This window comes from Taurulus bubalis (assembly GCF_910589615.1).
Source record: "Taurulus bubalis genome assembly, chromosome: 11".
NCBI lineage: Eukaryota > Metazoa > Chordata > Actinopteri > Perciformes > Cottidae > Taurulus > Taurulus bubalis.
In genome coordinates this window covers 28217350-28230219 of record NC_136599.1, presented here as the reverse complement: position 1 = coordinate 28230219, position 12870 = coordinate 28217350, and the positions used below count along the sequence as shown (strand labels likewise).

General features: G+C 41.7%; 1 protein-coding gene across 1 annotated transcript in view; it reads left to right on the top strand.

Moving 5' to 3' along the window:
* Positions 1–12371, top strand: part of dapp1 (dual adaptor of phosphotyrosine and 3-phosphoinositides) — a gene marked incomplete at its 5' end in the record, with an annotated part of 36864 nt that extends 24493 nt beyond the window's left edge. Inside the window, 6 exons of the mRNA XM_079226762.1 lie at positions 424–554; positions 4980–5027; positions 5149–5211; positions 5392–5477; positions 7748–7835; positions 11867–12371. Coding sequence (XP_079082888.1) covers positions 424–554; positions 4980–5027; positions 5149–5211; positions 5392–5477; positions 7748–7835; positions 11867–11890 — 440 coding nt within the window. The 3' untranslated portion in view covers positions 11891–12371. The remainder of the gene's footprint in view (positions 1–423; positions 555–4979; positions 5028–5148; positions 5212–5391; positions 5478–7747; positions 7836–11866) is intronic.
* Between the last annotated feature and the right edge of the window lie 499 nt (positions 12372–12870).

Below are 12870 nucleotides of genomic sequence, written 5' to 3'. Positions count from 1 at the left end.
TATATAGATAGATAGATAGATAGATAGATAGATAGATAGATAGATAGATAGATAGATAGATAGATACACATATATACATAGTAAATAACATACATTACCAGAGTTTATTAAAGCCTAGTGGCAGCATACAGAATGAACTGGAGGAGAGGGATTGACTTGACCAAAGTAAGTATAGCGGTCCAAGCAAGAGGAATTAAAAGGTATAGTATGCACACTAAGGTGTTATGCCTAACACGCCTCCGTAGGGTTACTACATTCCTTTTAAGTGTTTTCCATTGTTAATAATGATCTACTCCACATTTCTCCAATCCAACAACAAGAGAAAAGCCCCCGGCACATCCGTTGTGTTGTTGGATGCTGTGTTTCTTCTGTGTGTTATTGTGTGTTAGTTGGTCAGGCCTCCCCCCTTTGCCTCTGAACCAGGAACCCTGATTGTGCTGAAGTGTCCGTACCCATGGCGTGTGGAGGAGCCATCCATCTACGAGTCCGTTCGAGTTCACACAGCCATACAGACAGGCCGCACAGAGAATGATCTGGTACCAAATGCACCATCGGTATGCCACCTTCTGCACGCTCACATCTGTGAGCAGCTGATCCCAAAGTGTGTCAGATTTCCCCCTGAGATGTCATGTGATCAAAGTAAGGGAGGGGTTCTATTCAGCTCTCTCTAAATCTGCTCTTGAAAGGTAATTCTGGCTTATTCCAACATGGATATTATATTTATAGTTTTGATCAACAGTTATGAAAAATCTTCTTAGAGACTGTTCGATCACAGTTTACCATGGACAGAGTTATGTTGTACAGTGTACAGTGCATCCGGAAAGTATTCACAGCGCTTCTCTTTTACCACATTTTGTAATGTTACAGCCTTATTCCAAAAAGGATTACATTTTTTTTCCTCAACATTCTACACACAACAACCCATAATGACAAAGGGAAAAAAGGTTTTTTGCAAATCTATTAAAAATAATGAACAAAAATATAACACATACATAAGTATTCACAGCCTTTGCTCAATACTTTGCTTCAATAGCAATTACAGCCTCAAGTCTTCTTGAGTGTGATGCTACAAGCTTGGCAAACCTATTTTTGGGCAGTTTCTCCCATTCTTCTTGCAGAACCTCTCAAATTCCATCATGTCGGATGGGAAGCGTCGGTGCACAGCCATTTTCAGATCTCTCCAGAGATATTCAATCGGGTTCAAGTCAGGGCTCTGGCTGGGCCATGAAGGACATTCACCGAGTTTTCTCGAAGACACTCCTTTGTTGTCTTGGCTGTGTGCTTCAGGTCGTTGTCCTGTTGGAAGATGAACCGTCGCCCCAGTCTGAGGTCCAGAGCGCTCTGGAGCAGGTTTTCGTCGAGGATGTCTCTGTACATTGCTGTATTCATCTTTCCCTCGATACTGACTAGTCTCCCAGTTCCTCCCGCTGAAAAACATCCCCACAGCAGGATGCTGCCACCACCATGCTTCACTGTAGGGATGGTATTAGCCAGGTGATGAGCAGTGCCTGCTTTCCTCCAGACATGACCCTTGGCATTCAGGCCAAAGAGAGTTACATTTTTCTTTCATCAGAACAGAGAATTTTGTTTCTCATGGTCTGAGAGTCCTTCAGGTGCCTTTTGGCAAACTCCAGGCGGGCTGTCGTGTGCTTTTTACCGAGGAGTCGCTTCCGTCTGGCCGCTCTTCCATGCAGGCCTGATTTGTGGAGTGCTGCAGAGATGGTTGTCCTTCTGTAAGGTTCTCCTCTCTTCATAGAGCAACGCTGGAGCTCTGTCAGAGTGACCATCGGGTTCTTGGTCCTGACAAAGGCTCTTCTCCCCCGATCGCTCAGTTTGGCTGGGCGGCCAACTCTAGGAGGAGTTCTGGTGGTTCCAAACTTCTTCCATGTACAGACAATCCTTGGACTTCATGGCTTGGTTTGTGCTCTGACAGGCACTGTCAACTGTGGGACCTGATATAGACAGGTGTGTGCCTTTTCTAAATCATGTCAAATCAACTGGATTTAGCACAAGTGGACTCCAATCAAGTTGTAGAAACATCTCAAGGCTGAACAGTGGAAACAAGATGCACCTGAGCTCAATTTTTTGTGTCATGGCAAAGGCTGTCAAATGTCATATTTATTTTTAATAGATTTGCAACAATTTCCCCAAAACCTTTTTCACTTTCATTATGGGGTGTTGTGTGGGGAATGTTGAGGGAAAAAAATAATTTAATCCATTTTAGAATAAGGCTGTAACATAACAATGTGGAAAAGGCTAAGCACTGTGAATACTTTCCGGATGCACCGTACCTTAGCCATTTAGCTAGTGAGGCAGTCCAAGCTGAAGCTGAGCTTTCAACCACATCTCAGTCTCCAACAGTGAATGGTGTTGTTGATTCAGTTGTCATCACATGACCTTTTGTCATCAAACTACAGTAGCTGTGTCTTGTCGTGTTTAGGCACCTGTGTTCATTTGAAGGCTGACAGGTGCACACAGAGATTTCAGTGTAATGGAACCCCACTCAATGTGAACTCTAACTGCCACTCACAGCGTACAGATAAGAGGTGAGGACCTTCCTTCACAGTGCATTACATTAAGCTGATGCTTTTATCCAAAGCTACTTACATGTTTGCTCTATACACCGTAGACACAGCAAGGGGGAGCAATTCGGGGTTAAGTGTCTTGCTCAAGGACGCAACGACAAGGACTAGCGGACTTGAGCCATCGATCCTCTGATTGAAAGACGGGCATGCTAACCACTGAACCACAGTGCACAACATCTGTCGAGGAGGAGGAGTAGTGTTACGGACTGGGGACCACAGGGTGCGGCACTCAAATGCAGACTCAGGACTCGATAATAGGATGCAAAAACAAGGTCTTTACTGGTCGAGACACGGAGAAAACACATTGGGAATCACTGGATCAGACTGAGACGAACTGGCACAGAACAAAGAATTGACACTAAATACTAGGGATGGGTATCGTTTGGGTTTTAGGGTAACCCTAACCCTAACCCTCCGATACCAGTGCCAAAACGATATTTAAAACCATACCGGTGCCTGAACCGATACTTTTTTCTTCAAATTGAACAATATATTAACTGTTTAAAGTATACTATAAATAATTAAAAACAATGTGACACTTGACTTCAAACTACAGCTTCAAACTTTTAAATTATAAACAATATATTAAAAAAAACAGAGAAAGAAAGCATCAGGTGGCCTGACTGGGACCGTGTGCAACAGAACTCCACTTAGAAACTGTTGGATTCTACAAACTCTGCTGCTTTACTGGACTACACGTCATGAGGAGGAGGAGGAGGATATGTCACTCTTACCTGTCTTAAAAACTTGAGAGCCCTGCGCAGTTGTTTTGTTGCATTTGCTGCACGTCGCGTTGTTCGGCCCACACAATACAACCACACTTTTTACCGTTTACCTTTCGGACTTTTCTCTGTTAAAAAGTTGATGGCTAGCTAGCTACTGTAGCTATACAACCTGCTGCCAAGACGGACTCATCAGAGTAGTGTAAAAAAAAAAAGAAGTGAGTTTCGGCTCAGGCACTGAAAGGAAGCACTGAAATCTGCGTTGCGTTTCGGTCCGGTAGTTACCGGTCGCATTGGTGGCACCGGTTTTCGGTACCCAACCCTACTAAATACACAGGGGAAGGCAGGCGACAGGCACAGGTGGAAACAATCAGGGCGGGGCTTGCAATCACACAGGAGGAGGAGACATGAGGAGGGAGGAGTCTGAAACGGATGTCTTTTAATGCTGGCCACGCCCCCTCACTGTTCATCAGTTATGTGATTGGACACGCCCTCTCATTGTTCATCACTTATTTGATTGGCCGCTGCAGCTGATCGGCCTGATCGCTGGAGTTTCATAGCAGAGTGAAGACTATCACAGATTAAACTCAAGTTATATATTAGATTTGTTTTCTGAGTCACCATCTGGTTAAAACACATTTTACAACATGTATCGTCCTTTCCATTCAGTCACGCGAGGCTGATCATTCCTGACTGCCGGTTTGATGAACACAGTTTAATATAAGTTGAACCTAAAACTTTGAGCTTAAAAAATTATTCCACTGTTGAAGAGAATCCATAATCATATTGTGGGATTTGTTATAATGATGTCACAATCAGAATTTCCAAACATACGGACGCAAATAATTAATAAATAAGACAAACTCATTCCGCTGGTAGAGGGACTAAGACGCAAGGAAAAGATGCAAGTGAGGAAAACGGGGATGCAATTAAGAGACTTGGGATGCACCCACGGTGAGTGACATACACAACAGACACTCCGTACCAGTGCACGAGGAGTGGATGATGAGATTCCCACCCTGGCTTATGACCAAGACAACCTCTGTCACAGTAACTCCATGGTGACCTTCAGAACATCTCCAGTGGGCCTCTCTTACATGGCTGAACGGTCAGAACATCACAAACCATTCAACACCTTAAGATCGCAAGATCTAAAGACCCCACCAGGGACCATCTTTGAACTGAGACAGACGTTACCACCTCCAATCATATACAACCAATTCAGTTTATTTTATATAGCCCAACATCACAAATACAAGTTTACCTCGGAGGTCTTTACAATCTGTACACATGACATCCCTAACCCGGGACCTCACATCGGATCAGGAAAAACTCCCCCAAAAAGATAGTAAAAACCCTTTCACAGGGAAAAAAGGGAAGAAACCTAAGGGAGAGCAACAGAGGAGGATCCCTCTCCACCGGTCATTATGTGATGGGAGACCCATAGTTGTGTTAACTGAACTGACTGGAACAACCCCCAGACTTAATGAGCCAAACAACTTGTTCACCGATGAAGAGTCTTGAGATGTGGTTAAAAGCTCAAAGTTAGTACGTTGAGTTGAACTGATTTTGACCCAAATCCAAGTTGCAATAAAACAGAATCATCATCGAAAGTCAATACTTTGGTCACAGTAAAATTGTTTTCCTACTAACACAAAGCCTGTCTTTTCAGCTGGGCACAAAGGAAGGCTATCTGGTGAAACAAGGAGCGATTGTGAAGGTAAGACGTGTCAACATGTCTGAACTCTGGAGATGTAGTGGAGCAGGACTCTCAGAGCCTGAGCACAGACCACTTAACGAGGTGATGCTTCAAATACATCCACTTTGGCACCTTTTTGCAGAGCTGGAAACAGAGGTGGTTCATACTGAACAGATATGAACTCAAATACTTCAAAGACAAAATGGTAAGTCTCTCTTCAGCTCAAGAACGAGGTGTGTTAAATGTGCTATTTCAGCTTCACTTTGGATATTTGATTTTAGTATGTGGATGGAGCAATTGTATTAAGCTGCTTCTAGTCACAGCAGACACACCACAGGTGGACTTGTAGTGTGGAGGTGTAAGCTGCAGAGTGTCTCTGTTGCAGTGTGAAGAGCCCATTCGAACTCTGGATCTGAGAGTCTGTTCTGCAGTCCAGTTTGACTACTCTCAGTACAGAGTCAACTGTTTCTGGTAAGTGATGTCAGTCAGTGATCCGTCAGAGAGGATGCACCATAAAGGAATGTGGAAATTAAAATCCAACCAGACATGTAGGAGTCATACTTTTAATTTCATGAAGTCCTATTTAATTATTAGCCTGTTGTAAAAGGCTGTTCTAAATCGATTAAGAGTACCTAGCAGCAGTCTGCTCGATGTGTGGAAACGTGTATTCTTTACCTCTTTACCACCATTCTGCTACGAGATGCCGGGTTGAGCCTCTGGCTCAGCTTCTTTTTCTATATCGTGGTCCCTCTTCTCTACTCGTCTCCAGCCTTCCTCCTTTGTGTTCGTAACGGTAATGTTAAGCTGCCAATTGCCACCTCTTTACAAACACAATGTGAATCTCTAACCCTTACAAGTAAAATAAAAAATAAAGACAAACCCTCCAGTAGACAGAGGGTCAGTGACCCCGACATTTTTGGCTCTCTGTTTGGCGTTTAAGACCCACGTTATTATATTAACTTTGTTCAAAGCTTTTTTTTGTCCGAGTTGAGAAGGACATAACCCTCGTCCAACAAATAATTGTGAGCTAATAAGAACATGCATGTGGTTGGGGCACTGGTTCTCAACTGGTCTGGCTGTTGACACACCATCACCCCTGAATGACAAGCCGAGACCTAAATCGAAGAAAATGTTCAACTTCTCGAATTGATTTAATGAAAAGATGGTGCAGTTTGAACCTGCGAAGTACAGAATATATGCCAACACAAAAACACTAGTTGTAAATATTCCCTTTTACACTCAATTAAAACCCCCAAAGTGCATAATACAACATAAATAACAATTCAATAACTTCAGCCTTTTTAACAGACTCAACATGCACAAACATAAAATTAAAAAGTCCAACTATTGAGAAATAGTTTCAAAAAGACTCAAATGATGTAACTTTAGCTGAGAAGACTCACTCCCTGAATCTATGACAACCAACGCTGCACTATGGAAAACATTCAGTGTCTTGATGAGCAGCTTTTATCCACAAAAAAAGATTCAAGTATACAAAATTATCTTTTCTTCTGATGACCTTATCAGAAGAAAAATACTGAAAAACATGAAGCAGCACTCACTTCAACCTGAGGTGAAACACTGACAGACCTGAGTTTGGAGGAATAATGGGAGAACTGGTGTTTTGTTTTTTTGCTCCTGTAATATAGATATACAATACAGACATGGATACCAAAATAAAAAAATGTATGCAATATGTATTAGATGACACCAACAAAGCAAATCAAATATAAGTTGTCAGTCACAGCACTGCAGTCTGAGGCCACAGCAAGTTTTGTTTGTAAAAGGGAAGTGTGAGTAGTAAAATAGCAGAAGGAAACAAGGGGAGGGAAGGAGAAGTGTGCATGAACTGAAACGCAGCATTGTCTTTACAGAGGTTATACCCACTGACCCCCTTTACCTTTAACACAATGTCCAATGCTGCACTACCACAGTAGATATTAATCACGGGATCGTATTCCTCATCATAAATCAGTAGGTACTTACTGATCTTGTTCCTTTTAGAAGGAATTACTTTTAGAAAAAGACTCAAATCAGGAAAAAAAGGGAAGAAATGTGGCGTGAGTCAAAACGTGATGTCTTGAGAGGTCGGGATCGTGAGGTGAGGCGTGGGTGTACAGATAGAAACGACAAGCAGCGAGTTTCTTAACTCAAAAGTCTGTATTTAGCAAAAAGGTAAAACTTAAATCCAACAAAAAGGTCGTTGCACAAAACAAACATAAATACTCCAGAGGGAATGTACCTCCCATTAATGACCCTTCCTCTTATGACGTCACAACGTACAGAAGCAACTGCAAAACAATATCATCCCCCCGCCTTTATAATCCTAGAGGAATAAAGTCGGCCCAAGGAGAAAAGCAATATTAACATTGCTTTGGCTGGTTTTAATTCAGATAAACAGTTGGATAATTATTATTTGACTGAAACACTAAATTCACTGAGTCTAGAAAGAGTCCTGAGCCTGATAATGTTTGTGGCCGGTTTCACAAAACCTGTGCTGGGCAACTAAATAGCATCTTCCAAATTATTTGTATGCTATCTCTTCAGCAATACCGGGTCTTTAAGTAATGCAAACATTCTGGGATGGTCCCAGTTGCTCTTGCTCAGACTAAAACCCATGCAACATTAAATGACTTCAGGCCAGTAGCGTATCTGTAATAAGCTCATTAAAAAGTAGGTCTTATCCAGGAATAGAAGTTCCTTCATACATCTCTGCTCGCCTTATCTCCTTGTGTCCACAGCCTGGTGTTTCCTGAGAGGACATTTTATCTCTGTGCAAAGACAGGTGTGGAGGCAGACGAGTGGATCAGGATCCTGAGGTGGAAACTGGTGAGTTTGTTGACTGCATGTTTTTACTCAGAGCTGGCAAAAAGTGGTATAATTTACCAGTAACTCAAAATGCTGGAGGGCAGCCGCAGCACACTTCAATCCATATCACAGGTAGCAAAGGGGGTAGAAAAAACAGCTGAAGAACTATTGATAATGTGCTGTGCATCTCTGGACAAGTGCTGACTTCCATGAGGACTGTTGGAATGCATTCCAAGGAGCGCTAAAAGAGGAGATGTCAGGCGTTGCATCATTGGAATAATACATGTGCAATAAAATCTGGCTGACTATCTGGCACATTAGACATGAGGATGATTGATTCGTTTCCCGGAGTGAGGGTGTCGTAGCATACTTTATGGGTGATTATTAATTATTGCAATAATCTGCAATAAAAGACCATAAACAAAATATTTCTATTTGAAAAACATTCTATTGTATATTGCCGCCATCCATCTGGGAGTACAAAAGAAATTCTGTGCAATGAACCTGTTGTAGCGATCTGCTGTCACCATCAAGGGACTCATCATATGTTCATTCACCACACCCTCAGCCTGCCACAGACATATTTTCAACTTCTTGTAAAATGGAGACAAAAGCAGAAATGCAGTTTGACTCAGTGCTACAAGGTAGTGAACGGATCGTACTTTCGGAGTAGAAGGTTGGTATTTGGCTTTGTTTTCATCTTTTAAGTCTGTATAACCAAGAGATCCGTGTTTTGCTAGTCTTGAATCCTCCAGCCAATGATATCCTGAGCGTATTCAGACCCTAGAGTAACTTGCTCCAGCCTTCCTGAAGTAAGCCAGGGACTAGACGTACTGGACTGCACTGCACTCGCATGACTCTGACACTACGGTGAAAGCTGTGAGAGGATCCTTTTGGTTTCGGCTGGTGCATTGTTCCCTTCTTCTGTTGTTGAACTGAACTGAAAACTAACTAAACTAACTGAACTAGAAAGAATATGATTTTGTGTACAGATTGAGTGGAAAGGAAAGTAGAGACCGGGTTTTGAGGATTGTCTGGGAAGCTCACTATGTGTATTGTTTTGCCTGCACGTGAATTGTTCAGACAACTGCATTTACATTGAGAGATATCTGTTGTGGTGTTTATTAATTGTCTGGTGGCATATACTAAATGTTTTGCATTTGGAAATGTACCTAGGAGGGTTCAAGATATGAGTAGTGTGGTGTTTATTGTACTCAACACTTAAGCCCTGTGTAGGGTTGACTAACACCAAAAATATTGACTCACAACCTGACTAAAATATAGTTTGGCGCAGATCGGCACATGGTGGTCAAAGGTCAAGGTCACTGGGACCTCGCAAAACACATTTGGGCCATTACTCAAGAATTAATACGCTAATTATCACAATTTCACATAAATGTCTAATAGGATAAAAAGATGACGTGGTGACAGACTTGGATGTAAACTGACAACAACAGCAAGGCAGTTACTCTGGTTTGAAGTAAATTTGTGCTGAATTATTGATCATTAGTCTTTGGATCAGCTATTGTGTATAAAGTAAGATAAAATAATCTGGTAACACTTGATAATAACTGCACGCTATATAGCATTAGTTAAGTATGAGTAAACACTTCAACAATTCATTATTTATAAAGCATTGTTCCACACTTCATAAATGATGGATTCACCATTTGTGAATGAAGTATTGTATAATGCTTCATAAGCGTGCAGTTATTATAAAGTGTTACCGAGCATAGGAGAGATTTATTTATTTATTTTTATAGTCCTTTATTAATCCCACTTTGGGGAAATTATTCTCTGCATTTTAGCCATCCTTAGTACTTAAGGAGCAGTGAGCTGCTGTGAAGCTCTGGGGCTTCAGAGTCTTGCTCAAGGACACTTCAACATGTAACTATGGAGACCAGGGATGAACCGCTACCTTGTGGTTTCAGGACGACCTCTCTCCATGAACATGATAACTTTACATAGTACAAAAGTTCACGGATATAAAACGTCCTTAATAAATACATGGCCAAATGCCTCTACTTTCGTAGAAATGTTTATGTTACACCGTTAACAGGTACACCTGCGCGACTCGCCGATTCTTGCCGTTTTGCTAAAAGCCTTCGTGAGATCTCTGTGAGGTCGGCTTTTCTGCTGTTGCGTCTCTCAAAACAGAAAATAGATCTAAACTCAACATTGAGCATGAGTTGAGAGCGGCCGTATCAAATCTACAATAAAAATATTTATAGAGGAAAGCAGCTCACTGCTCCACTAATACTGATACAACCTGATGCTCACACATCTGCACTCATTTTGTTTTGCACAGGTTGAACGTTATTGTTATTATCTTGAAAATATATTCAGTGCAAAACAGGTTATTTGTAGCCACAATAAGTATTTTTTTGCCAAATATTAGTTATTTTTTGCACAGAAAGAACTTTATTTGCATTGTTCTAACAATGTGATTGCACATGTTATTAGTTTTTGTCTGATGGAGCGATCTGGTTTACTTGAAAGGGATTTAAATTTTCTTTATTCTATTATTTGAAAAAGCACGGATGGAGGCATAACAAAAAGTTGGACCATTTTGTTACAATTTTGTTGGGCCGGTGGGGCCCGAACATTTTTCTTCCTCCAAAGTGGGGCGTGACAGTTTGAGAACCACTGCTCTAACATGACCAAATATTACAGAGAAACAACAATAAATGGTAACACGGTGCCGGTAATCCTTATTAGGCCTGCAGCTGGGAAATTTACAGGATTACAGCAGCATTGGGTAAAGTGCAAACAAGAGACATAGTAAAAAAGAAATAAGATCAAAATAAGTATTATAAATAACCAAATAAGCAATACAAACAGTAATAAAAAAACAGTAAAGATGCCACAATAACTGAAATATTATATATACGGATAGAATAACTTATTGCACAGTGTAATTAATACTGCACAGGTTTTAAGTGTTTTGTGGTCTACTGGTAGCAGAGCTGGTTTGTGCAGCTTGACGGCAGCAGGAAGGAAGGACCTCCGGTGGCTAAAGGAGCTGTGCAGCGCTGCCAGAGTGTTCTCAATGGGGTGGAAGGTGTTGTTCATCAGGGATAACAGCTTAGCATCATCCTCCTGTCTCCCTCCACCTCCACCATATCCAGAGGACGCCCCAGCACGCTGCTGGCCTTCTTTACCAGCTTGTTCGGTCTCTTCCTGTCGGCTGTCGAGATGATGCCGCTGCTCCACTCCATAAAAGATGGCTGATGCCACCACCGAGTCGAAGAAGGTCTTCAGGAGCTCCCTGCACTCCTCAGCAGAAATAGTCTGAGGAGTCAGTGCAGTGAGGCGTGTGATCGGTCCAGTCGACTTTATTGTTCAAGTGAACACCCAGGTACTTATAAGACTTATTCCCTGGATGTTCACTGGTTCCGGGGGAGAGGGTTTACCACCAGCTCTTTGGTTTTACGTGAGTTGATCTGGAGGTGGTTCCAGTGGCACCATACTATGAAGGTCCCACGATTGCAGAGTCAATTCAGGTGTCTGTCGACATTTTGTATGAAACTACCCAATGAACACTTAGGAAATGACAGACAACACGTCTGTCTTTTCCTGAGTGTTCTACTCAAAAAATAATGATACAACATTTTGTATTAGATGTTTATTTACATGTATCTAAGATTTTATTCATATATTCCACTGATTTTGTGAATCTAAGACCTTTGGTAAACCAATTTCCATCACCAAAACAGTTGGTCCAAATGAGTTAGCTATGTTTTCACAAGAGTTATGAAGAATTAAAAAAAATAAGCTTCAATTTTTCAGCTTTTGGGCCATATTATCTCTTTATCCTAGTGCCTTAGGACAATGGTGCCTCATTATATAGAGAGCTGAGATTGTTCTGCAATTTCTGATGTAACACATGGGTATATATCTCATATGCAAGTACCTTTTTTAAATTGTGAATTTAAGAAATTATGTAAAATCACGAAAAATGCTTAAGACCCTGAAGGGTTAAAGCATAAGTTAATTCATTAAGTGACAACGTGTGTTTTTGCAGCCGGCAATGAGCTTCTCTTTCTTTCCAGTCACAGACACTCAAAGGCCGATGACTGCTGATGGAAATAATCCTCAGGTTCATAGAAGACGCCACATCAGCTGGATGAGGGATACAGAACAGCACCATTCAAACGTGAAGTGGGGCGTGGATTTCACTGGGACACATTCCCCTCAGTGTACTAACTACTTTGGTTTGATTCCACTTGCTGCTTTATGAAAAGATGCTTCATTTCTCATGAGGGTCTTATTTTCTGCTTTGCTTACAGGATCTATGGTCCTCTATATTTGACATGAACATATACTAAAAGGATATTGCTTGCATGATTGTGTAAGACCAAAACCAACGATGTTAGTGTCTCCCAATCCTTTCTGACTTCCCTAACCTTTCTGTGGCTCTCGGCTCCAAGACCATTGGTTAGCAGCAAGCTAACAGCTACACAAATGTTACTCAAACAGGAGGAAATAATGCATTCGTTGTCATATTTACACATTGATGTTAATTTGTATTTCCGTCAGCAGGACGGTCTGTGTGGAACTGAGTAAGAATAAACTACAGTGTGTGTGTGTTCATGAAACAGTGCGTCTCCTTGACGTGTGTAATGGAGCTAATATGCTTTGATACACTCCCAACAGCTGTTAGTCGATCCATCCAGTGTTGGTTTGTGTCTGCACATGGGGTTGTAGTCAAGAGAAGCATAGGGTGTGTCCAGTGATATTTAAGCAATAAGGTACGAGAGGCAGTACTGTGTCGTGCAATAATGTACAGTTCAAGGGAGTTGTTAGGCAAACCCTTGAACTGTACATTATTGTAGACACAGTACTGCCTCGAGTACCTTATTGCTTTTATAATACGGGTACCTGCGACTTTATAAATAGTAATAGTAAGCTCCCTTTCAGCACAAAATAGTTGTAGCCACCAAACGTTGTGTATTGCATTTCAGCGACAGAGAAAATAGTCCCGGGACGCACATACGGGACTATAAAACTGACTGCCGGTTGGAAGCAGGTGGAGGATGACACGCAGCCACCGACG